At 40.6% G+C, this 27,860-nt stretch overlaps 1 protein-coding gene across 2 annotated transcripts; it reads right to left on the minus strand.

The window, feature by feature from the left end:
- Window positions 1-1,036: 1,036 nt before the first annotated feature.
- On the minus strand, window positions 1,037-26,461 carry mindy2 (MINDY lysine 48 deubiquitinase 2). Of its 2 annotated transcripts, XM_026168871.1 has the most exons (9): window positions 24,985-26,458; window positions 24,568-24,625; window positions 21,267-21,331; window positions 11,615-11,773; window positions 9,593-9,695; window positions 8,497-8,639; window positions 4,979-5,152; window positions 3,892-4,083; window positions 1,037-2,083 (listed from the first exon to the last, which is right to left on the minus strand). In XM_026168871.1, the coding sequence occupies exons 1-9, from the start codon at window positions 25,909-25,911 to the stop codon at window positions 1,895-1,897; spliced, it is 2,010 nt and encodes a 669-aa protein (XP_026024656.1). In that variant the 5' UTR covers window positions 25,912-26,458; the 3' UTR covers window positions 1,037-1,894. The 2 variants fall into 2 exon arrangements, with proteins under 2 accessions (XP_026024656.1, XP_026024664.1); XM_026168879.1 differs by lacking the exon at window positions 1,037-2,083 and having other exon boundaries at window positions 4,026-4,083; window positions 4,961-5,152; window positions 24,985-26,461.
- Between the last annotated feature and the right edge of the window lie 1,399 nt (window positions 26,462-27,860).

Here is a 27,860-nt window from a genome sequence, read left to right on the forward strand (position 1 = left end):
GCTAAATTATAAGAATGGGTTAGATAAATATGTACATCATGTGTCTGCATGCGCAGCGCCGCAGTGAAAATGCACAAAAGTTTAAAGGTGATACCACAGAATTTCCTACAACCTCCAAAGACAGCTCTGTCTGCGAACTTTGGGCCTGAATGTTCATAAATATCTGATAAAATTAGTCTTCTCTGAAGCTGACTAAGAAGGGGCTAGGAAAGGGAGAACTGTGGAGAACAATGGGAGAAAAATTCAAAGCAGAAAATGATCTTGTAGAGCCTGATATATACAGATACCGATATTTGATTTAAAAATCTGATTTTATAATAAATTAGCCACAAAACAAACAGATTTCCGTAACATTTGTTATTTTTTAGTTTTATTTTCATTTTCTCGTTTATGGTCGACTCTGCTCGGATTAGCCGGCAGTCGTTTGGGTTCCAAACACTTGTGTTGCCAACAAGGAAGTTGCAAAGTGCCCTCTGGTGGACAAAGTATGCAACATCAACACTCATAAAATAGCTGAAGGGTGTTTCTCCCATCTCTTCTTTACTTTATTAGTTTACATTTATTGGCCACTATGATTGCCGATATTGACAAACTGTCAAATGGCTAATATCATAGGATACTATCGGCCTGCTGTTAAATCTGACTCTATTATATTGTATATCCTGATGTCACATATTTGGAGTCCAATTTATATGTTAATAAAAGGACCTCCGTTGTTCAGAGAAATGTATGTGGATTACTGAATTCAAAGCCCTGATTCTAACAGTGTCTCCACACACACAGACACATACGCTCTACAGGAAGCTGTCAGAACAGACTTTCAAACTACCGCTCACTCTAAACTAGGTGCCATCGAACGCAAACCTAATCTGCCGAAAGATAGGCGCGTCTCAGAAACATCAGATTCAGACATAACGTGCCAACGTAATCTTCAGTTTTCCTGTCCCAAATCTTGTTTTTGTGAAACAAAATCACAACAAAAAAGACACAAAATGTCCCAAATGTGTAGCTTAACTGATGCAGCATACAAAAAAAAAAAAAAAAAAAAAGCAATCTTGTTACATCAGTGATGCTCAGTAAATGACACGTTTATACCAAAGTAGCACACGTTTACTGCACATACACATTCAGACAGAGCAGAATACAACACTACCATACTCTGGTAAGGCAAATCTGAACAGGGCAAGCTGTGATGAGTGTTGTAACATAGCTACAGTATCTGGCAGCTAATTAACCCTTAGTATGTAGTGTTTCAGAGGGGACACGAGTGGCGTTACATCGACTTCCCTTTAGACTGCGAGAAAAGGAACAAAAAAGAAAAAAACATAGAACCTCTCCCAAAGCTACAGGTTACTCAGATAAATAAAATGTGAATGTTGGCATCAATGGCTATATATGTTTTGTAAATATTGACGCATACAAAAAAGCTTATAAGCTGCACTACTGAAAAAAATGACCAAAGTGAGTTAAGTTTTGTAAAAGAAGAGAATGTGAGAGGGTGAGATTTAGTTTCTTCGGATTATGTCGTTGGCTATAAAATACACCATCCCCAGGTAAACTTGACCCCCCTCCCTCCCTTCACAAATATAGTGTGCAACTTGTAACAAAGTTTGGCGGACTCTAAGAAAGAGAAGGGGTAGTAGTTGTTGTTTTGCCCCTTCCTCTGATGTCCAGGTTCCACTGAGGATAGAGGATAGCAGGCACCAGTGGTTTGGGAACAGCAAATCCTCTGTTAGTCACATCTCTCCTCAATCGTCTCCTTCCCTTGTTTGCCATCAAGTGGGGGCTGTGCGTTGTGTGTGTCCAGTCCATGGAGAAAAAACTCTGTCCCCTTTCTCACAGATAAGCAAATGCACAAAACACTCACATGCACACTCACGCAGACAGCTATATGTTACAAAATAACACATTTGTCTTTATCTTTTGATTCTTTCTTGTTTTTACGCTCCCCACTAGATGACTGTTTCCCCGGGCTGGGTGTGGCTCCAGCCGGTGCTGCTACGCCACCGCTGGCTGCTGCTCCCCCTGCTCCTGGACCACCTCTGTCCGTCTCGGCCCCCTCGGCAGCATCCTGCTGGCCCTCCTTCCCGAACAGGACAGCAAAAGAGTAGAAATTTACAGCTTTGTTTGTATTTGTTGAAAAACTGTGGCAAGAAATGATCAACCAAAAATTAATCTCTCTCTGGAATTAATTACACAGACTTTGAGAGGTAAACTAAAGCTATTTCACACATGCACTGCAGTCCTGAACTTTAACAGGACTCTACCAGGCAGGTGATCATGAGAATGCAAACACATGACGCATTCAGGTTGAACGTGGTCGCTCTGTGAGCTCTTTCAAGTCTGTAATTCGCACTGATGTGAGAATAATCATACAGTATGGTGCATTTACCACCAGGTACAGGACACAAAGACAAACACCATCCACACCTAACCCATGCAGACAGATCCCTAAAGTAAAACATATTTAGAATTTAAGATGACCTATTCTGTTTGATTTTCATTTTATGACATATTGACTTCATGTTGAACACATAGTATGAATGTGTTTAATGCTGTGTGGTAAACATGGGAAAATTATCATAATCTGATTGTCCTGACACCCTGCAGGACGTTAAGACGTGTCCTCATGAAACTTTGGCCATGTGTGTCAGTGTTACTTACGGCAAGAGTGATTCACAGTAATTACCTCAGCCAAGGAGGTACTTGGTAGCGTGTATGAACATAATAGCTTAAAAAGATTTGAATGAATCCTGATCAATCTTTTTAGTGGTGTACGGGGGTGGGGGGGGGGGGGGGGGTCGCAATCCATTAATAGTTGGCTTACATCCACCAAGGTTTTCAAGGTCAACTTCATAATTTGATTGGTTGAAAACTGAGAAAAAGCCTTAGAAACTGTGATTCTTACAAGTGTGTGTCTTGTCAACATATAGCAATCTATTATATATCACACTTGACCTCTGACCTCTCCTTCAAAGTGAATAGATTGATCTGATGGTCAAAGTAGTAATGATATATAGAGTTATTTAAAACTGCATCTCTCACTGCAATTGTTTGTATTAATGACATATAGGCACACTGGGAATGTTAGATGGGTATATCATGTACTTTGGACCTCTGACCTCTTCTTCAACATTTCTGAAATGATACTGATATATGGAGATTTTAAATATCACATCATTTACATCCAAATATTATGCCACATTTGGCTAATTTCACTTTTACATTTTACTTTACCCTCTCTTTCCTTCCAGAACGTTATATCTGCTTTTTTTGTAAAACAGTCAATTGAAAATTCGTGAATAACAACAACAAAAATGTGAATTTTTAGACAAAGACGGGCGAGGCTGAGATGGTTTGGACATGTGCAGAGCAGGGATAGAGGATATTTTCGACAAAGGATGTAGAAGATGGAGCTGCCAGGCTGGAGGACAAGAGAAAAGAGCACAGGGAAGATAAATGGATGCAATGAAGGAGCACATGCAGAGGGTTGGTGATAGAAGAGGATGCTAGGGATAGGGTGTGATGGAGAGAGATGCTCCACTTGGGCGACCCCTAAAAGGAGCAGCCGGAAGAAAAATGTAAAAAAGGAGAAAAGCTGTATAAAGAAACTGATGTGAATAAAACTGAAGAGTTTTACTTTTATCTCCTGTTCTCTGTTTTATTTCTTTTTGTCCACTTTCTGAATTTTATACTCTGCTCACACAAATTAAGGAGAAAAAGGATGATTATTTGCTATCACCTTCCCCTTTTCATCATCAGTTCCTCCTTTGTAATTCCGCTCTCTGATGCAGACATCTTTCCGTTTCCAAAAGGCAAACTTTACCCTCCGTGGTTCATAAAATTACCTCCTTTCTTACCTGCTATCTCCCTATCTCCCACCCTCCCTACCTGTGCGTGTGCTGCTGCTGCCACCGCTGCCTGCTCCTGCTCTTGCTCCTGGTAGTACTGGGAGGCTCGTCGGTCCTCTTCCTCCTGAAGCTTTTTCGCCAACTCTAGATCACTGATGCCTTCTGGGAGTTGTTCCCACTGTAAGTCCTGGCTTTGCTGCTCCTGCTGCAGTGACAGCGCCATCAGATAATCCTGATAACAGACATGAACACACATATAAAGGTGGAGAAAGAATCACCTATGAGCAAATCTATCACTGCAACGCTTAAATCCATCAAATACTGTGTTATGGTTATTGAACAGTTGGTCACAAGCCTCAAGTTTTTCCTTATTCGGAGAAACAACTGTGTCTGTCGTCTACTTTGTCAGAGTGCATTATCTAAAGTGTTTCCTTGTCTATGCTATGCACAGTGTCGCTGTAAAGATGGTGAATTTTTTTCTTCATCTAACTGAAATCATGAGTCGTCCATAAAATACAGTTTTCTTACAAAACCAGTTTTGCTGATAAGGAGTGCTAGACCTGAGTAAGCAAGAAGAATAAAAAGTAATAGCCCCTCTGTTCATGTCTCATTGGTGCATGTGTGGGAGCGAGGCAGAAAATCTGTGTTCAATCTATTTTGGTCCACCGAGAAGAAGACAGCTGTGAAACAGGTAAAAGAGCATCACAGACAAACACAATGCATTGATAGGGACCACAGTGAAGCATGCATTAGAGGGGGGCAAGGTGCCATGCAGCCTTGCCCGGTGCTATTCAGGCTGCCCTGTATGTGATTTGCACTGGGAGCTACAACACATTTATTATTTAAGAAGTTTCCATTATATTTTTTTTTAGCCTGGGTTGACGCAGAGTTTATTTCTTTGGCTTCATTTCCCGTGTCTATTCACTTCGATAATTCTGTGTCTCATGGGAACTGGTGTTGTGTTTCATTGAGGCCAATGCTTTAAAGCAGCTAAAAAAAAACAAAAAACCAAAACGTTACTTTGTGTCACACTGATGGTGTGAAAAGCACAACACATTTAAACACATCACGGTCTGGACGGGAATTGTTACTGGTTCTGCTAGTCTTGCCTGCATCAGTGCTCAGACCTGGTCTATCTGATCCTGCTGGCCACGGTATACAGTCTCTGGATCAGAAGGAGGCCGCAACCTGAACTCCGAATCGCAGAAATTGCCGTCGCCGTCAACGTTGTGCAGACTTTCCCAGACAACCTTCTCCTCCGTCAGGAAACCTTGGTCTGTAACCAGAAGGTACAGCTGGCCCTGGGAAACAACACACACAGATTACACACATCTTATCAGTGTATACAAACATGCTGTTAGTACAATGTGTATTTGTTATTACCACAAAGGAGGTGAAGGACTTTCAAAGGTTATTTGTCAGATTTGGTCAATGTGATAGTGCTGAAGGTCAAAGTAAGCAGTCTCAGTTCCAGAATTTATCAGCTTTGTGGAGCCAGAGATTATTGTCTACCATTTTCTATTTTCATCATTTAAATGATCATTATTAATAATACATGCCAATGCCACAATATTAGTTGGTCTGTTGGTGGTGTTGGCAAACTGATTTACAGGACTCAGGACAAGGATGGGTACCGATATCCGGTGCCATTATGGCACCGGTTCTGACATAAACGGTAGTAACCAGACCGAAAAGCAGCGCACATTTCGGTGCTTTCCCCCCCCCCCCGAGATGTCATACACTTTGGATTCTAGCCGATCATTTTACCTTTCCAAGTACAGTAGGCGGGCCCAGTTACGTACGTTCTTTTAGAGCAGAGCTACAGATTAAAAATGCCCAAGGCGAAGCGGTCACAAGTCTGGCTGTACTTCACAGCAAAAGATGCAAACTCAGCAGCCTGCAACAAGTGCTTTAAGGTGATACTGTGCAAACGAGGTAACACCTCGAATCTGATGAAATACCTGGCGACGCATAGCATTTTTTAAAAAGCTATCAAATGTACCGTATTTGATAGCTTGCTGCGAGACCTCACACAGAGCACTGCGGGTGTGGCAAATCTCCATTAGCGAGTTAGCTCGGATCGCTCCGTGCGTAGGGCTGGACCGTGCTTATCATTTTGCAGAAAAAAAAGAGACTGCTAAAAATAAAAACATAGGAGGTTTTTGGACAAAGTTTGTGTTCTCCATTCTTTAAGCACCGGTTCGAGCGCCGGCATCATTTCAAAAGTATCGATTTGGCACTGGTATCGGATAAAACCTAAACGATACCCATCCCTACTCAGGACCCCAGCTTTTACAGGCCATCAGGCCATCAGACTGCTGAACACGTCATAGACACCTCACCTTCACTACTGGAACTTCAACATTATGCACTACACACTGTACATTAATGCCACTGTTTTGCACATGTCTCAACTCTGTATATTTTTATATATTTTATTTATTGTTGACTCTATTTAATTTGTAAAATATGTGTATACACACACACACACACACACACACACACGCACACACACACACACACACACACACACACACACACACACACACACGTAGAAAAACATTTAGTATACACATCCAGAAATTATTTTTTTTTTGCATATACTATTATATATTGTACATATATTTATTAGTTTCAGATTTAGCCATTCGTATATTTTGCCTGTTTATGTTATTGTATTTTGCACAACTCTGTTGCTTGTGAAGCTCACACACAAGAATTTCACTCGCTTGTGCTGTACCAATGTACCTGCACATGTGATGTGACAATAAAAGTGATTTGATTTGATTTACCATATAAATGTCACCTTAGGCCACTGTTAAGTGGTTGCCAGGCAACATGATGGTGTAAAAAAAAATTACATAATTTTAACGTTTTGAGGCTATTAGATGTTACTAATAGTTACTGTTGTAACATTAAAATATGATTCTTTTATAAGGTTTTACAGTTGCATTAGTTAAAGTTAAAAATGGGTCACTTTAGTCTGTTGCTAGGTGGTTGCTAGGTAACATGGAGAGATAATATGTAATCTAGATAAGAACCTTCAGAGGCCTAAGATGTGCCTGTGTGCCAGTGTGGTTGTTGAATTTTGGATCATGGAACGAGTATGTAGACAGACAAAGTTATATTATTACTCTTATTGTTATTTTCCTTATAATTATGATTATTATTATAATGAGTTTGGTTACAAAATATTAAGTTGAGGAAATGTTGATTGTTCTATAATAATAAACTCTTTCACAGGATTAACTCTTTTGATGTCGGACATAAAGTGCTTCGGTATTTATCTGATCCCCTTCCTCGGATCCCCATATTAATTATTTGAAGGAGAATTATTTATGAAGAATAAAAACAACGTGCCAGTGTTCAGATTAAATCACATGCTAGACCCTACACATACAGTCTTCACAGATAAATAAGGCTGTTTAGCATGTATGTGTACAAGTTCATGCAAAGGTCTGCTTTGGAGTGATTACAAGAGACCATGGGCTGTTATTATGCTTTGTCTGATGGTTGTTGGGCACACACATGCACTGCTTTGCTTATATTGGCAACAAGTGTACTATTCAAAATGAAAGAACAGACACTCACTTCCCCTTCCGTGGATAACAGGAAAGGTTATTCCCTGCTGCAGATATATGGTAAGCAATGACCCTCTTAGGGTCACTGTGAATGTGGTGTCTAATGTTATGTACACATAAATAAACAGCTTTCTTCAGACTGATGAATATATTAAAGCATATCATTAACTACACAGATGCCACTTAAAGGCAAAAGAACTACTCATCAGAAACAAGAAAGTGGTTGAGCTGTTTTCTGTGAGCTCAACTGTAACTTATTAACACTTCAGTAGGTTTGTTATGCATGTTGTGTAGCCCCTCCCACTAGGTCATTTGGACACTGCTCTCCCAGGTGAACATCCTCTGTGCAACCAATTGCACCTCGATTGAAGAAAAAAAAAAAACACGTTATATTATTTTTACGTTATTTTAATCGTTTTACGATTATACTTTGTGTTCATATATCACATACAATCTACAACAACTGACATTTAAAGGGCTGCAAGACTTGTTGCTGCTAGAGGGACAGATGGTATCATGACGTCCTGACCCATTTAAGCTGTTGCAATGTAGCAGTGGCTTCTTACATAAATCTCAACTCTTTACCCCTTTAAAGCATACTAAGAGTAACTCTTGAAGCTCTTTTCTGAGCTGAGCAGTTTCTGTCATATTCCAGACCTGCTTATGGAACAGAACGACTGGGTGTCGACAGGGTGGTCTCTGTCTATGCAACTACCCTTGGAAAAATCGTCAAACCTTGTCTTTATTGATATATACTAAGGTATCAAAACTTGCCATTAAGAGTTATCAGGTAGTAGTGAGGCTACCTGATAACTTACGTAGTATTACTCTTCTGAATAGTCGTTTTTCACTATTTCATTGATGGCGCAGAGGTTTTCATTTACTGTAGATGAAAGAGGAAACAGCATGGAGGAATGATGACCTTTCATTCTTGGAGTGAACCAAATAAAGCCCAGTGAAGGTTGCCAAATGCCGTCTTGATCAGGAAAATATATTAAATGCAAGTTACATCAATAAGGTTCACAGTCAGAGCAAATATGCTGTTACTTTTTTGGTAGTTTTACCTTGTACTTGATCATGGTGCTGAAGTGATTATTCCTGAAAAAGACGCAGAGCTCTCCCTCCTGTACCGTAGATGTGAGCTCACACAGTCCATGGTAAGTCAGCTGGGTGGCTGTGCTGTTTAAAAACTGCTCTGCTACGATGCCTAATGAGAGAGAAGAGAAAAAAAACACAAAACAGAAAATTAAATGAAGTTAGATTAGAAAATGAAGAAACACTGATGACTTTTAATTGGTTTAAATTCCTTGGGGAATATAAAGCAGATTTAGGTGACTATAAATTTTAGTTCCTTTGTTTTGATTAGCTTTACGTGCTAGATCCCATAAAAGCTATTTTTGTCATTGAGCTACCACTTGGATGAGTCGCCTGGACTCCAATCAAGCAATCCCAGTTCATTCATGAACACAGGTCGCTACTTGGAAAGCTTTGTGGAAATTCTGCTGTAATGTCTATCCTCACTCTGAGCAACTCTGACTCTCTGCTCGAACTGGCAACCTTTACAGTCACATTTGACATCTGTACAACAGAGCAGCATTCAAAACTCAAAATCAGTGGAATGCTACCACTGAGAAACACTCTACCCTAGATTGTGAATGAATCTTTTAAAGATTTAATCAACTTTACACAAAACTCAGTTTTCTCAGAATTTAATCTCTGTCCAAGATAATTAAATGAACCATATCGGGACATCGACTAATGCGGTGATGTGTCGATGTGGTAGCAGCCCAGCTGACAACTACTTAGGAAGCTCAGTGTTGATTGAGCAAATATTTAGTTGAGAAGTTACAGACAGCTGGTAGGAACGCTGTGAGCCGAGGAAATAGGTCATTTGATGAGTAGTCACAAGTATGTCCTGGTTTTTGTTTAAACTCAGTCTGTGGTTTTCTGGGGAAGCATGTCTAATGTAATGCCAACAAAAAAATGTTTCACATTTTTTTGTTTTTTAAAAGAAAAAAAAAAGAAAAATATTTTTATTATTTTACTAAAATGTACAACTTTTCTCTTTTCTCACCAGCTTCAAGTACACAGGATCAAAAGAGAAGAAATGGGAGACTAGAAAGCAGTCGGGCAGATCAGGAGAGTAGAGAAAGCACTTACCTTCTCCTGCCAGCTCACTGTTGTCTGACTGTTTGCAGGATATTATCTTTTCGACCAGCTGGTTATAGCTGCAGTTGCCCACTGCCTTTACAATATCATGCATCTGTAAACAAAGATAAAAAGTGTGGGAAAGAACATTCAACAAGCTTTGATGTTGTTTTACGAAAAGCTGCAGAAAAACCAAAAGAAAATTTATGACAGCAGCTCCCCAAAAAGTTAACTTATTTAAATCTGTTACACTCACCTATTAAGTCTTTATACAGATTACACACTTATAAAGAACATGACCTTTCATTAACGTTTCTCAAAAAGACGATCAAATGGGAGAGTGCACTTTAAAAGGTCACCTTTTACTTTCAGATCTGTTTTTGCTGTAAACATCTGCAAGTGGGAATTTATCATGACTCATAAGGACTTGGAGAACGATTAGATAAAGAAAAGCTGATAAAATAGAACAAAAATAAAACTTTCAAAGAAAAGGTGAGCTGAAACTGGTACAAGAGTAAATTCTAATTACGTGCTAATGGAGAGGTACGGTGTGAGCTGCATTTGGAGACTAATTCCAGTAGCTTGTATTGAAATGAGGAGATTGCCACCTACACTCATCATTTCTGTTCATGTCCAGAATAAAGAGCTTTCTGTTAAGGTGCATGCGTTATAGTGGATGGCTCATTTTTTTTAAAGGTTGGAGACCTCCTCCTCTCTCTGACAGGCTCCTAAGCCATGAACCAACTCAACCTCTCAGGTCCTCTGAAGCAGAACAAATGATTGTTCTCCGACTCGCCCCTGATACTGGAGACGCTGCTGGAACAAGCAACCACATCGTGCTCTGATAATGTTGGCACACATATTGGACGAGTTTAAAACCAAATGAAAAACATTCTTGTTCATCTTTTTAATTGTCATTTCTTTTATCCAATCATTTTTAACATTATTTTTTTTCTTTTCACAAATCTAATAATAACACCCTAAGACTAAAGTCTTTGTGCTCCAGGTGCCCCCACTGAATGTATTATAAATTGGTTTCTAAAGCTTAATCCACCACCACAAACATATAAAATTAGCTAAAAGTCATTGAAGCTACAAAATCTCTGTTTTATAAAGCTTTTTAACTCTGCAATGGCCTTATAATTACAACAAGGTGCTTCAATCCACATCTCTTTCTATTCTTTTTGGCACATTTTTTTGTTTAATCATTTATTAATTTCCTCCCTGTTTGTGGGGTTAATCAGAACAATTTGTTTTTATGCTCTTGTTTTGACATTAATTTTTAAAGCGTCATATCGAGGATGTAAAGTCATGTGGCATGCAAATAAAGAAAAACATGACCTGTCGAAATGTAAAACTGCTTGAAAATGATGCTGCACTGTATGAGATGTTAGAATAAAGCACAGATTAAAAAACAAAAAAGGGGGCAAGTCAATACATGGAGACATGTGAACATGAAAGAGGATGTGCTGAAGTTCAAACTGAGCATCAGAATGGGAATAAAAGGTGATTTAAGTGACTGTGGTTGTGGCAGATGGGCTGATGTGAGTATTTCAGGAAGTGTTAAATTACTGAGATGTTCCCACACAACTATCTCGAGGTTTACAAGCCTGAAAAAGAGAAAATATCCTCGGACCTGCAGTTCTCTAGCTGAAAATGTCTTCAATATGATAGGAAGGCAAAACTACCTCAACTAACCATTCATTACACCCAATGTATGCAGAAGAGCATCGTTTAATGCACAGCATGTAAAACCTTGAAGCAGATAGGCTACAGCAGCAGAAGACCCAGGTGCTGCTCCTGTTAGCTAAGAACTGAAAATTGAGGCTACAATTTGCAGTAATAAGTTAGAACAAGAATACTTAATTGGACTACAACTAAAATGAATTCAACGTCCAACGTATATGTGTGGAGAAAAAAACAAAACAAAAAAAAACACAAAAAACACAAAACTGAGAGTATTCATATTATGTTGAAGAAAAAGAAAACGGGCCGATTTCTACGGCAGTAAAGGCAAAATAAGATCCATCTCACCTGGGGGTCAACCAGCCAGCCGTGGTAAAGAGGGATGTCCAGCAGATCAAACACAATGCATTCTGGGGTGTACTCAAAGACTCGCACCCCGGTGAACTTCACATTCACGTCTAGACCTGTCTGCAGCTTATGCAACACTGCCATGGCATCACTCATGTTCTAGAAAACAGAAAGGACACAGCGCAGCAGCGTGAGACACAGATGTTATACAAATCAAATTGAACTGATCAGAAAAAATGCAAGTAATCACAACAGTTGCTGGGGTCCTCGTGGATCAATTTCTAGAACTTTAAAATAAACCATTAGCTGTCACTTACACCAATACAAAAACCTGCTTTCATGTAGTTTTGTCAGATCACATTATTTTATTGTAGCGGAGTTATTTTCATATATACTGCTCTTTTTACTTTTTGCTCAATCAGTCAACTTCATGCAATTAAATATTCCTGTGATTATTTCACGCCGTAACAAACTACACACAGTTCATCTTTTCATCTAAACTCAACGACATCAGTATATGTTTTAAGCGGCTAATAATAATATTTTATTTTTTCCTTTCAAAAATTCAAGTAAAGCAGATTTTTACTTTTTGTTTGCTTGCAGCAGTTGGTAAGATCAACTTCAAATGTCGTTTCTTCCCTCAATGTGTCATGTCTTTATGACCAGATGATGGGAGATGACTCACTGTAGCCGAAAGATGCACTGACGTCACTTTTTCGCATGATACCACCCCCCTGCCGCTATCACACTGTGACAAAACAAACCCACTGTGGCTGCTATGAACGGACTGAGCTGTGATACCAGGAGGCGAAAAAAATACAAACAAACAAAAGTCCTGAAAAAGTAAAAAAACTGAATCCACATCCATCTATCTTTCAGATTAGATCATGTTTTATGCCGTGTACCCGACAGTAGTGGCTGGGCACAGGAACCAGGAGAGAATCAGAGGCTCCTGATTTGTACGTGGTGTGGTAAATGGGCTGTATTTATATTGTATAGCATCTTATTGAAGATCTTTAATATGGACACTGGAGGAGCTGGGAATCAAACCTATGGAACTACAAACCTTTAACCCCCAAACAGAGAGCACAAACTGGCATTCTGGGTATAACAGTTAAATCCTGGAAAACCTGGATGACTGAGCCTATTTGTCAGATATGACCGGTCCCCGTTGCAGTAAGTTTGTGAATACAGTTCCATGTCATTGTGTTTCACCTGTGCGCTTAATTTTCCATTATAAAACAGAGTGTTGATTTGCTTTATTTTGCTTCAGTTTTCCCTCACCCACTTCTCAGTGTATTCTTGTTAAAATGTTCTTAAAGTCAAGTTTCAATTCTTAATAGCTTACCCATGTTTTAAAAGTGCTTTACACAAGTCAGTGCACAGTGGCAGATACAGTGGGGCAAAAAAGTATTTAGTCAGCCACCGATTGTGCAAGTTCCCCCACCTAAAAAAATGATGACAGAGGTCAGTAATTTGCACCAGAGGTACACTTCAACTGTGAGAGACAGAATGTGAAAAAAAAATCCATGAATCCACATGGTAGGATTTGTAAAGAATTTATTCGTAAATCAGGGTGGAAAATAAGTATTTGGTCAATAACAAAAATATAACTCAATACTTTGTAACATAACCTTTGTTGGCAATAACAGAGGTCAAACGTTTACTATAGGTCTTTACCAGGTTTGCACACACAGTAGCTGGTATTTTGGCCCATTCCTCCATGCAGATCTTCTCGAGAGCAGTGATGTTTTGGGGCTGTCGCCGAGCAACACGGACTTTCAACTCCCGCCACAGATTTTCTATGGGGTTGAGGTCTGGAGACTGGCTAGGCCACTCCAGGACTTTCAAATGCTTCTTACGGAGCCACTCCTTTGTTGCCCGGGCGGTGTGTTTTGGATCATTGTCATGTTGGAAGACCCAGCCTCGTTTCATCTTCAAAGTTCTCACTGATGGAAGGAGGTTTTGGCTCAAAATCTCACGATACATGGCCCCATTCATTCTGTCCTTAACACGGATCAGTCGTCCTGTCCCCTTGGCAGAAAAACAGCCCCATAGCATGATGTTTCCACCCCCATGCTTCACAGTAGGTATGGTGTTCTTGGGATGCAACTCAGTATTCTTCTTCCTCCAAACACGACGAGTTGAGTTTATACCAAAAAGTTCTACTTTGGTTTCATCTGACCACATGACATTCTCCCAATCCTCTGCTGTATCATCCATGTGCTCTCTGGCAAACTTCAGACGGGCCTGGACATGCACTGGCTTCAGCAGCGGAACACGTCTGGCACTGCGGGATTTGATTCCCTGCCGTTGTAGTGTGTTACTGATGGTGACCTTTGTTACTTTGGTCCCAGCTCTCTGCAGGTCATTCACCAGGTCCCCCCGTGTGGTTCTGGGATCTTTGCTCACCGTTCTCATGATCATTTTGACCCCACGGGATGAGATCTTGCGTGGAGCCCCAGATCGAGGGAGATTATCAGTGGTCTTGTATGTCTTCCATTTTCTGATGAGTGCTCCCACAGTTGATTTTTTCACACCAAGCTGCTTGCCTATTGTAGATTCACTCTTCCCAGTCTGGTGCAGGTCTACAATACTTTTCCTGGTGTCCTTCGAAAGCTCTTTGGTCTTGGCCATGGCGGAGTTTGGAGTCTGACAGTTTGAGGCTGTGGACAGGTGTCTTTTATACAGATGATGAGTTCAAACAGGTGCCATTCATACAGGTAACGAGTGGGGGACAGAAAAGCTTCTTACAGAAGACGTTACAGGTCTGTGAGAGCCAGAGATTTTCCTTGTTTGAGGTGACCAAATACTTATTTTCCACCCTAATTCACGAATAAATTCTTTACAAATCCTACCATGTGGATTCATGGATTTTTTTTTCACATTCTGTCTCTCACAGTTGAAGTGTACCTCTGGTGCAAATTACTGACCTCTGTCATCATTTTAAGTGGGGGAACTTGCACAATCGGTGGCTGACTAAATACTTTTTTGCCCCACTGTACTTTAGAGGCACAGAAAAAAGGGTGAATGCAGCAGTGGACAAAGCTTTCAACATTTAAATTCCTGTAAAAATAAGATTTCTTATTTAGTTCCTCTTGTAATGAGTGGGCTGAGTTTTTCAAGGTCTGCTTGAGAGAAAAATGGGAAATTCTGGCATATTTCTCAGTTGAAAAAAAGTGCGACTGCACAACCTTTGTAAGTTTTAAACAAAACAAAACGAAACAAAACACCTGTTTATGTTCAAGGAGTTGAACATAAACCCACAGGAAGGTCTTGGATTTTGTGTAAACACAACCTAAAAACATAGTTCACAGGTGAGAAAACAGGGAGGCCTGAAGCTAAACCGTAACCTAGTTGTTGTGTTTTCATAGAGACCTGCATTCAAACCCTGCACACTCTTCTTGCCCAGTGACTACACAATCACTGCACAGAGGCTGCAGCCCAGATACCACCTAATAAGCAACATAAGAAGAAAATAAGGCCTAACAGGCAGAGAGCAGGATCCCTGCATAAAAAGCCCAAACAAACTAACAGTCGTATGAATGAGACGGCATCATTTTGCATGAGATTCAAATTGTTTCAGTTACATCCTGCATATTAGAACCTGACTGAGAGCTTGTATGCCACTGCTATTTTTCAATTAAAGCCAAATCCAACAGTACTGAGAAAAACATTGTCTTTTACACTGATAAGAAAACCTCTCACTATAGAGGAATTAGTCTCTGTGTGCGCGCCTGTACTCCGCTTTTGTTGACAACTGCTCATCCTCTTTTCTTCACACTTAGCAGGTGTACGGTTGGGGACCCAAGGAAATGCCATGCTTGGTGTAAAGTTGTCTGAATGAGCTGCCCTAATATTGATAGTTAAATGTTGTGTTTTTTGTTATGCTTTAACAACACCATGTTTTTAATAATGACTTCCTCGGGATGCTGCTCGTTCTAAACTCAAAGCATTCGCACACATTTTACCACCTAATGTGAAGTTGTTTGGGAGGCCATCTTTAGTAACTATCAGCTGTTCCACAATCTTCACACACTCCCACACACACAAACACACCCCGTCCTCTTTACAGTAATGTTTTAGGTGTGTGCTAGCTCTTTTCCTCCTTTGTTATTGCAGCACACATACACACGATGATCCACAGCACATGGCTGACCCTGATCCGTGTGCTATAGATACATAAAAAAGGCTTTTCTGATATAGTAATACAAAAACATGTTTTAAGTATATTTCAAACAAATATCAGCAAATCTTTATTTTTTTTTCTCACATTTAGAAAGAAAAATTTTAATAGAAAAGTCTCTGGTTGTACTTCTCATTAGCCAAGTTTTGACTGGTGGATTTTCATTATCTCTGTAGAGTAAAAAGGTTTTAAAGCAGACACAAATACATCGTGCGTAAGTGGAAAATCCTTTTCTGTGGATCCGACTGGCATTCTTTCTTTATCGGTAAGAGAGGATTTAATTAGAAAACCAGCCTTTTTACTTCACCGTATGAATATTAGAGCAAATACTCTATATACATAACTGCACCACACACCTGAGGACCCAATGAGAGAGACTAATTCCTGCACTCAGCCTCAGAGCAATGTTTCCCAGCTGGCACTAAACCTCTCCTGCCATTTAACTCTGAAATCAAGATAAGCCTCGCAGCTGAGCCCGACAACTCTATTATGAGTGTATAGTGTGTTCTATGGGAAGATTAAAAAAAAGTTCCACAAACCAAAAACCAATTACCACCGTCACACATACCAGAAAGATAAATACGAGCCTACAAAGTGGAGATTTATTTGCATTTTTCAGTTTTTAAATTCTAATATTAAACGATTAAACCCCATTTATTTTCTCTCAGCTGTATTGCATTATAAAAATGCCTTCATATGTTTAATCAGTTAAAAACTTCTCTTGTCCAAACTAATAATAATAGTAATTCCAAGCAGCTGTAGGGAAAATGCTTCCAAATGAATTATAGAAATGTTTTCTAAGGGTTTTGTCTGACACAAATCAATTTTATTATTTTGGACATGACTTTGCACACATTTTCCATAAAACTATGAATAAAATATGGTCTTACTATTATGATCTAGTTTGAATCACTATGCAAATGAAAAACTTTATTTCTGTGATACACTACATCTAATATGCAAGCATCGAAATGTCTTCATGTTTTCAGGGCAGTTTGTGTGGACTCAGGGGTGACCGGCGGTGTCAAACATAAAGCCCAGGGGTTAGAACCAGCCCTGGTAAAGACTCCAATCAGGCCCACTGGATAGTTTTGAAAAATGTGAAGGAGGGGATACATTTTGGACTTTTAACTATAAAAGACCTCCCCGCAAAGCCATTTATACCACACCAGACTAAATAAGTAATAGACAAACAATAAAAAGGCAGAAAAATTCCCACCATCTAATACAGAAATGTCTTTCCTTTTTTCCCCTGTTTTTCCCACAATGGCTTCAGAGTATTTTCTGTGAAGTGTTTTGACATCCCCCTGCTAGCAATAGGATCGTGTCCAATAAGCGCTGGGCTGCTCCAGCTTTGACCCTTTGGTGCACAGAGCTGAGGTGGAAAGCCCACAGCTGGCTCATCTGAGTGTGTGGATTAGGATGCTTATAAGCGGCAGTGATGGGAGGATTAGCAGGGATGTGTAATGGACCACATCTCCTCATTTTAGGGCAGAGAGCTCCAACAGCAGATGAGCGCTCGTGGATCAGATGATTAGCACTGCATCACGCACACGTTCATCTAGCCCCGCCGTGTTACACTTCCACAGCGTAACATTAGCATGGTACTCTGCTGGGGCCTTGCAGTTTGTTTGTTTTTTACACAGTCTAAGCGAAGGTGTCTAAGGGCAGGCCTCTCTGCTTCTCTCTCTGAGCACATGAGGGACTTTGTTCCCAAAAGGATTTATTTTCTTAAGATGAAGGTTCCAATTAAGAACAGAACACATGTAGCCGTTCCCACTTTACAACATAATGAAGCCAAGAAATCACCGTGACACCAGTCATGCAGAAACAATAAGAAGATGCTCGCTTTATTTCTAGATTTGAAAGAACATAAAATCTGATTGTTACTGTGAAGAAACACAACTGAGCACCAGGTTCTGGTAGAAATATAAAGGGTGTATGAAAAGTCCAATTTTAAAGTGCTATAATTATGCAGCCTTTCCAAGACCAGTAACGATCAAAACACACTGTCAGAAAGATGGGATTTGTGACTTTCATGTGGTTGTTGGTAGGTAACATAACAACAACAGCAACTCCAGAGATGATTTCAAAAGTATGGGACGAGTCTGAGCACTGTATGCCGTGTGTTTGGAGGGAAACAGCACTAATGACTTTATACTTTGTAATCAGCTGTGTTTTAAAAATTACCACAAAGCTTCTGTCCATTACTGTCCAGCGCTATGAAATCAGAGGATTCAGAGGATGCACTGTACATTTTATGTCACTGTGAAGCAAACAGAGAATAGTGAATACAGCTGTCAGATATTTGTTGTCTGTGCAAGCTGATGCATATTTTATGGGTCTGCCTGCAGTCATCTGTGTACATCTACACGCCAGATAAATCTTTATACATATACACAATAGATCTTTGAGCCTAAAAAACATCAGTCAATGAATGGAGGCCAGCAGCCTCAGAAGTCTTACATAATGTCATGACCCATTAGTTTGAGGTGTTAATTATTAACAGTTTACAAGACGGCAATGTCCCACAAAGTGGGACACACTTTTTGTGCTGGCTCACATCTGCAGCGTTTGATACTCAATATTTTGGTCATCAGATTCAAGACAAATCTAGATCTGTCTAAATCATGGGGGGAATATTTCTTTTTCCCAATAGAGCAGAAAAGCAAACCAGGTCCTAAAAGAAATCAGTTTCTTTCTGACAGTGTCAAAGCATCAAGCTTCATAGAGATACATTTTTTGCAAAGGAGCCCTCGCAATGGATTACACTAAATTGTACAAACGCATTTAAGAAAGAATTTACTGAAATTTAATGGAAAAAAATAAACAAAACAAATAAAGATGACACATCAAACATTGAGAACTTTGACACTAATTAGTAGATGACAGGTCCAGACAGCAGGGAGGCCAGCTTAGCACAACAGTGCAATTGCAATATGTGTGGTTTTCCACCGTTTTCACTAAAACCAAGCACGGATTCACTGAGTCTGGATGAAACTTGTTTAGCTTTAATGGTGCCTTCACAAATGTGTGAGTTAACCAAGCTGTGTGCACTGATGCATCCACAGAGGGTCACTCTCCTTGTTAGCTCACAGGATACAGCCTTTAGGATTTCTTTCATGGATACCCTTCCTGTGGCCTAAAGGTCACTGCCATTCAACCTCGTTTTTAAACTGTCCCCTGTGTACAAGACTCATTAAATATTAAATACCCAAACTCTGACCACCAAACTGACCATTACCGCAAAAATACTCAGCCTCTATTCGTATTGATTCAATTCAATTCAATTTTATTTATACAGCCCCAAATCACAACAACAGTCGCCTCAAGGCGCTTTATATTGTAAGGTAGACCCTACAATAATACATACAGAGAGTTAGTTTAGTTTTAAGACCTGGCCCCTGGTTTATTTTTAGTATTACACAACTTTTCTACATTTTTGTTCTCCTTCTGTTGACATTTTTGAAACATGCTGTTTGCATCCAATTCAAAATAACCACATACATAAAATGTTTTTTTTCAGTTGGTACTTTTACTGTAGTTGTTATAAAATACAAGGTTGAAAAGACCTGCAAATTACCTTTTACACAACAAACCTGATAAACTGGCAACTCTGCGTAGACATTCATTTCTCATCTTTTAATTAGATAGAGCCAACTCGGATTAAATCAGGCTCTGATACCACAACCCATACAACTGAGAGCATACTATAACTCCTTCAGTAATCTGCACTACACAAGGACCTCCATAAACCTTATAAACTGGGCTGTATGATTTGTTTTTTTAATTGTAACTTATTCTATTATCTAAAGTTTATTAACTACAGTCAATGCTGGCTTATTTCGACAGAGATTTCAAACATACCACACACAAATAGTTTGCCTTCGTTAATGAAAAATCCACACTTAAGGGCATATAGAAATTCAGAGTCATGCTACAGCTGCTGGGACTGTACCTGCTTCACTCAGCGCAAAATACTTGTGAATAATGATCGATACTATGAATGACACTAAATAGGAACAAGAGAGGATGCTTAAACCCAGCCCGCTTCCTTCAGTGATTGTGGATGAATCACAGTGTTCAGCTGGGTCCACTGAGACGAAAGCCTAGCAAAACTACACTCACTTCCTCAGCTTCACCGAGTAAATATTTAACAATAGCTAAAGAGCAGCCGTGCATCTGCTATTTTAATCCGCATGCACTCCTGCGACAGATGATGACTTTTAAGCGGAATTTATAAATAGAATTACTTCGGTTATGAACTCCTAGCATCCTTTTCAAAGTCGGGGTAACTTCATTTGCATTTTGCATCAATCCAATGAGCAACGGAAATATGTCTCTGCAACATATCAAGAAGAGGGCACCATCTGATTCTCATCCACGACACATCTCAGACTTGTTCCTTTTTAAATCATAATTTCCAGCTTCCAAGAAGCCTTGGCCGCTGTAGTCTCCACATAACTGTGTCAACCAGCCCAACTGCAAACGCAGGCGGCAAACGGACACAAGGACACCCACATGCAAAACAACTCCCGGGCCAGTATCTAGGATTAGACCACCATAATAACTATGCAACGCATACCCTGACCACTCCCTTACTCTGAATGCTGAGGACACTGCTGATTTATTCAAGAGGTTGTATTTCAGCTCAACTTAAATTTAGAAAGGTCGCTCCAGAGAGCTTCTATGAAGAACCTATGCGCATTATTTTTGCCCTTTCTGAACGAGGGACAAGTGTGGCTTGAAATCATTCACAGATGTGCTGGTGCTCTGCCACGCAAATGGAGAAGAGGCAGGGCCCCTCCCACACTCTGAGGCAGGCAGTGGAGATGGGAGGAAGCAAGGGAACCACAGCTCCATCTCCAAGAGCCTCTCACTGTGAGCCACACACATACAGCCTCAGTAATAGCCGGGAGCTGAACTTACCCAAGCGTCTCTAAGCATTTACTGCCATGTGAAACAACATAATCTGACACTGTTGACCCTTTTTGTTCCCTGGGCCTTGCAAGACACATCTTATGTAACATACAGAGCAATGGAAGAAAAAAGAAAAGCTGGGCTGCAGTCGTATGTATGCAGTTTGCGATCAACTCGACCCTTATTACCATATTATGGAACATCCGCTGCCCTTCTCTGCTATGTCAATGCAAATGTGCAAACCCGTTGTAGTTTAAACAAGCAGCTACACGGGGTGTTGGCAGGACATGAGACACAGCAGCGCGGCAGTGTCGTCACTGTAGTAAAAAGAAATCTCAATAGAGACAGCGAGCAGAGCAGATAGCTCGTGTTAAACGTGCACATTTGTCGTTTCAACAGAGAGGGTGAGAAGAGAGCAAGAGAGTGAGAGCCAACTCATCCAAAACAGCCCTCGCTCCTCCTCAAGCACCGTGAACAGTCAGCAGCTTACTAATACACACACATAAGCAAAAACACACGCCTGCTTAGGTATGAGTCAGGCCTTACCTGCTCATAGTTTAACCGCTGAGCTTCTGATATCTCTTTAGGTTTGGTTTCCAGGATGTAGTCACCTGGAGAGAGAGAGAGAGAGAGAGAGAGAGCGATATTGGCAGATATGTCGAGTCATATTCCAGAGCAACGCAATTACTATCTGGATTGGAACTCATTACATGGAGTAAAGATTGTAACAGATGTTGTGAACTGTTTCTAGTGCTCACTGGTAGATTTTGCACTGGTCGGCTGTATCCCAAAAAAAGGTCTGTGACAAATATGGAGGATGAGCTGAATCTCGGTCATCTGTGGCATCACCTGAAAGCTCCGCTGACTCACCTCTATAGCAATACAGGCTGTGCCAGAGGGCAGAGCCTGGCAGATGTCTGGCTCCTCTTTTACTTATTTATTTTTTTGCCCTGATCAGTACTACCAACATGCAAGTCTTCACTCAACAAACTGAGACTTTACAGTACATCAGCTGTAGACAGATAAGTTTCAAGATGCGCCAAAAACACAGCTGACCGTTACATCTCAAGACAAAGGTTTCCGCTCGTTGCTAATTGTCTTGTTTTTCATTAGGATCTCACTGATGAACATTTCCAGCATTGCAAAGGGCAAATACATTCTTCCCCTCGCTGTGAATGCTTTACTGCCGTCTACTCCTTACTTTTAAAACTCTTGAGCAAGTGGTTTTCAAAAATGTTTCACAAAGAATCATAAATTTATTAGGAACTGGCAGGAGTATCGTGCTGCACTGTCAACACATATTTTCCCTGAGAACTGCTCAGAGGAATGCCATGGACGCCTAGTCGACAACATCTATATTAAGTGAAAACAGCTACACGTTTAGGATAAAAACTGCTTTCATATGCATCTTCCTCAAACAGAACAAGTGGAATACATCCAATAAAAAGAGCCTCTTAAGCTTTCTTTTGTGTGATTAGTGCTTTATAATTGTAATGACGCAGTGGTTTCTTTGTGCGTATGCTGTGGGAAATAACTGCCCAGTTCTGAACTTGGCTTTCAAGTAAAATGAAATAAAAATACAAAGCTCAGCAAAGGCTTGTTACGTTCTTCAACCTTTATTGGGACTTATGATATCGTGTGCCAAATGCATGCTTCACAAACAAACCGGAAAAGCAAGCGGATGCATTCACTCGGGCTTGGTATAGCCCTGCTGCCGTCTTCTACAACTGTAAAACACAAGCTTGCTTTTCACAAAATGTTTGATCAGACAGTAGCCTAAAAACCACCTCTGTCTTACTTGCTGAACTGGACAGCCTTGACAAAGACTTTAGTGCAAGTCAAGATTTTTTCCAGCAGGGGGCCTGCCAGCTGACTGCTTTTACTACAGCAAGTCCACAACTGGGAAAACCCCTCACTGCTGACCTGTTGACTCACTGATCCCTGACAGTCACTTAATATCTGTATCTATCTGCTGGATCTCTGGCATGCTACGCTGCTTACTCGTGAGCTGTGATACTCAACCATTGGCCTTTTAAAAACACCACTTCTGAGCTTGGTGTTTACGTGTTACGACAAAGAGGCTATCCAGAAGCCCCTTAACGCTACGCAAGACTGTGTGTGCCGCAATTATGTGCAAGCACGAGGTACCACACGCACACAGCAATTTTAAATGCACATAGTGATCAGGCCGCACAAATCTGCCACTGTCTGTCAGTGTGATCAACAGAGACGAGGTATGTCTCACACACAAGTAATCCTAGTAAATCTGTTGTAAAACCTTACGTGGATCATTGTGCACTGGAGAGTGACACAAGTGTGGATCGGTGACTCTACCTCTGAAGAGCCCCTTGCTAATGTGACACTTTATTTTGATATTTGAAGTTTAATTTTAGTTATGAATGACAGGACACAGCTCCTGTTTCCTCTGCAGCAGCATGAGACTGGCTGATGGGGGATTCCCCTGTGCTGCTATATATATAATATATATATATATATATGACCAGTACTGGGGAGTAACGGAGTACATGTACCGCCGTTACGCATTTCAAATACAAAATATGAGTAACTGTATTCCGTTAGAGTTAACGTTTAAAAGGTGGTATTCAGAATACAGTTACTTTGTTGAAATAAATGGATTACACGGCGGTCTTTTCCTGTTTCATATGTTAGGCTATGCTCTCTCTATTTTTGGTAATTCCACACTGGTGGAAACCCAAACAAAATGCGCATTAAGAGGCTCTAATGCCTGTGTCTCAATCTTGTGGCTCATGTCACCTCTACTTGCACAATGACATGAAGAAATATTTTTAAAAATGATTTAATATGAAGGCAATAGGCAGAGTGTTACAGGCATCGCCCTAAAGAATGTAGCCTCATGGGCAGTGTAGTCCGTGCTGCAGGGAGAATGGACTGCCATACCCGTTATGTGCGAGCGAGGGAGGGAGGGAGGAAAAAGGAGAAAAGTACGAGTTGTCACCGAGCAGAAACGGGAGATGGAAGCATGTAAATATAATAATAACCACTACAGCCAAAAAGAGTGCCTGACAAGCCCAGTTGTAAGTAAGCTATTAGGACTCAGACTGTAGGACTGTACACTGTGTTCCTGTTTTTCTCCGACACAATAAGTTCCTTTGGAGCAGCCTTTCAACGCATCTCTCTGTCTCTCGCTAGCAAAGTTGACCCACACAACAAAGTAAAGCCAGTTTTCGGCTACGAGCCCGACACGAAACCCGGCGTATTAGCCAGAGGACCCTTTACCTTGGTTTGACCTGTTTTATATACGCTCAGAATAGTTTTCTATATGAGATCGCTGCAAAAAAGTGCAGCCTTACCTAATGTCCACCCTACTGTTACTCATTTTATATTAAGATTTAAACATCCAGTTGGTATTGGTATGGCGAGTAACCCTCAATAAATCACACAGCAATAGTACATTCATGTAGCTGTAAAAAGCATGACAATATATTAAGTAATCCAAAGTATTCAGAATACTCTCATTGAGTAACGTAACGGAATACGTTACAAAATACATTTTGGGGCCTGTATTCTGTAATCTGTAGTGGAATACATTTTAAAAGTAACCTTCCCAACACTGTATATGACCTGCATGTAACTGCTCATTAGAGAGGACATGAAACACAAGAACGCTTATGAGGGCACTGAAACTCAGTGGCTTTGCAGGCTTCTATGTTTACAAGTGCATGGACTCATGGGCGCCACTCCAAATGCAGGTTAGTGTGATGCTGTAGGAGCAGCCCAAGACACTGCTACTGGATTATGCTGCTTTTTGGACTTGTCACTGAACACACATGGGAGACTAAGTGCTGTCAGGATTACAAAGACTTACCGAGATACTCCATCAGTTGCTCAGCAGTTATAATTTCCATCATAGGTGGCATCTTAACCTGCAACAGACGTATGCAGAGCCATAGTTCATTAGTAATTTTTAAAAACAACACAGCGGGACAAATATGTAAAAGATACGTACATCATATATCCTGTAAGCACTTAAGGCGTTTGGGCATGATGGTTTAACTAGTGAAATCACGTAAAGACGTGTCTTGGCTGAAATTAATAAAAAAAAAAAAGATAATGCAGAGCGATGAGACTGACAGTTGTGTTATTAAGTTAAGTCTTAATACACACTTTTTCTTTATAAAGGCATGAAACCTGTCAGAGCTCAGAGATGCATTAAGAAATCTGCCTAATTATATCAGTGCAAAATCAAGTTTGCATTGATCCACAGTCATTTCCAAGCCTTTACCTTCCATGCAAGCAGAAGGACATTCATGATGGCCAGTAATGGACAGGGGCCATTCTCGTTCTGGGTGATGATCGGCGTATTCTCCTCCCTCCATTTGATCCACTTAATGTGGTATATGGACTGGCCGGCGGCCCTGTCCTTCGCATATGAACTCTTCGTGCCATCAGCCCCGTACTCGTTCTGCAGGGCCAAGGCCAGTCCTCTTTCCTCCAGCCCCTCACTGTTCAGGTCAGAGCTGGGGCAGGAGTTGAGGTTGGAGAAGGACTCGAGTGAATCTATGCTTCGAGACTCTCCACCGAGACTGGGATCGGGGTCACTCCCACTCGGCAATCCCTCTGATAAGGCGTTATCAGCGGGCAGCCCCGACTTGACGTTTTCTGTGTTTGCATTGTCCGGACACAGATTAGTCGGTTTGGCAAGTTTTGTCGGCTCACTTTCTCCGCTGGCGGAAACCTCAGCCTGCACATCTGCGCTCTCTTTATCGGGAGGTGAGGACGAGGCGTCGGTTTTGTTGTTTACCAACTTTGAGGCACCACCCTGGCTGTCTTTTGCGGCCACCACAGAGTCATGCCCCATCCCGTTACTGATCTGATCGGACCCCGACCACAATTCGCTCGCCTCGGCGTTCTTCTTCTTCTTCTCGTATCCCTCCTCTTGCTGCTGCTCGGGGAGGACTTCGACCACTTCTTGCACGTCAGACTTCCCGGCACTGGTACTGGAAGTGACATTACTGGGAGCACCATCGGTTGTGGTGCTGATATTATAACTAACGTTAACCAAACTACAGAGAGGAGCCTCACTATTCTTGCATTTGTCGGCTGTTCCTTTCACTCCAGCGACAGTAGCAGCTTCGCCCATTTCTCCCGCAATCGTAGCACACAAAGAGCTCCCGTCAGCGTCTCGATGCAAGTTTGCATTTTTCTCCATTTCGGTTTACGAGTTGTCGACAGATTTTAGCTAAATTGCAGCGGTAGCTTCGGTCCCAAAGACGCCATGACAACTCTGCGAGTGACGTCACCAGAGTGAATTGCTTTCAGGCCGAACGAGGGGGGCGGCAGACAACCAGTGGTGCGTTTTGGGTCACCTCGTATTCTGTAAACTCTAAAGCTTATCACTCACATTAAACCGCGTGACCCACTCGACGTGTTACTTAATCTACGTGTCTACACACCATTTTACCACTATGGTGACAAGCTTACATTTCACGCCTTAACATTTATCTGTCATTTACTTAAACATAAATAAATATATAAAATGTAGAATATTTCTCAGTTTGAAACTAACGTTGCGTCCCAGACGAGCTGAAAGTGAGAGCTTTGCGTTTATCTAATAAATAAATAAAAATTAAAAACATTTAAAAGTATTTGCATCAGCTGAATCACATGTAGAATAACTTAATAGTCGGGCTGCCTTTCAAAGCGCTAAAATGTTCAGGTGGTTACTTTTACGAGTACTCGTAAATTGATAAGAGCCTGGCGTAGCCGTGACCGCTTTGCGTCCCAGTGCACGCGCATTTGTATTGCGTGATCTCGCGTAGCTGGACCTCCCAGGTCCAACTTTGGATATCGCGAGGTTGTCACTGTCTGTGAGTTTTAAAAATTCACAACAAAGTATACTTTTTGTTGGATGTGTTTTATTAATTTGTTGTTTGACAGTTTAGTGTATACTTTTGTGTCTACTTTTTTAATCCTTGTCTATTTTTTAATACAAAAAGATAAATAAAAATACATACATACATACATACATACATACATACATACATACATACATACATACATACATACATACATAAATAAATTTTAAAAAGCACAAAAACGGAGTAATCTTTGAGTAGATTAAATTTTCCCACACTGGAAATTCTTGAGATAGAGCTCTGGCTGTGCAACAAAAACCACATCTGACAGTTATAGATCCCACGTGTAGTAACGTTTTATAGACACTGGGTGGGAGAAAATACTCAATCTAGCACAAGAAGCGCAATTTAGGGTTTCAGCACAGATTTTACAGGCATAAATTTCTGCCACAGATAGTATTTAGTAACGTCCTATAATGACAAAACCCAGAAAAAGCTGCAAAAGTGAAATATACAAAAAATTCTTAATAAAGTGTTATATTTGATAAGAGGTTTGGCTCTCAATATCACAGTGGAGCTACATGAAAAGGAATGTAGAAGTGGGCAGCTAAGGAAAAAGGTCGTTTTACGTGGCCATTATTATAAGTTTGACAGGTTCACACAAAAGATTATCCCTGTTTTGATCTGTTTTGAAGTCTGCATCAAAACTGAGAATTATTTATAGGCCAGTCACAGGATGTCAGTCACAGTCACTTCTGGGATGTGAAGCACCTAGATTTTGTGGTTGCAGACTGACAGACCACAAAAATGACCACATGTTATCGCCTAAAAATACAAGTGACATACCCCTTACTTTCATACGTAAACATAACCCTTGCGAATTGTATGTTAACATTAACAGCAAAGTACATGTCAGATTATTATTATTATTTGGGGGGGGGGGGGGTTGTTTTGTCATTTTGAGTGATGTGGCTGCCCATAATTTTCTAGTCTGCAAAAAGAACAAACAAACTTGGAAGTCCATCTCTCTCCTGTCTCAGTAATTTACACATTTTCTTTTTCAGTTCTAATTCTTTATTTGCATTGATTTCTTTGTTGTTGTTGTTGTTACATGCCCACAAACAATGTTGTGTATTGTTTTCACTTGTTTTTAGATCCTGCTATATGCATAATCTCTCTTTTAGTATTACAAGCCTCAGCATTCTCTAATGCAAGACACTTGTGTCCTTTCAGCATTGGAAATACATCTGTCTCTTCAGCTGATCACTGATGCTGTTCACTGAAGCCTCATCAGAAATTATCT

Source organism: Astatotilapia calliptera, chromosome 1 (assembly GCF_900246225.1).
Source record: "Astatotilapia calliptera chromosome 1, fAstCal1.2, whole genome shotgun sequence".
Classification (NCBI taxonomy): Eukaryota; Metazoa; Chordata; class Actinopteri; order Cichliformes; family Cichlidae; genus Astatotilapia; species Astatotilapia calliptera.

Bases quoted from the DNA above. Each gene is read 5' to 3' on its own strand.
- mindy2 (XM_026168871.1), bottom strand. From the start codon at position 25,911: ATGGAGAAAAATGCAAACTTGCATCGAGACGCTGACGGGAGCTCTTTG. The intron at 11,774-21,266 runs GTAAGGCCTGAC...TCTGTTTTCTAG, and splicing joins AGCGGTTAAACTATGAGCAG to AACATGAGTGATGCCATGGC. The intron at 9,696-11,614 runs GTGAGATGGATC...CTTTGTTTACAG, and splicing joins GCTGGCTGGTTGACCCCCAG to ATGCATGATATTGTAAAGGC.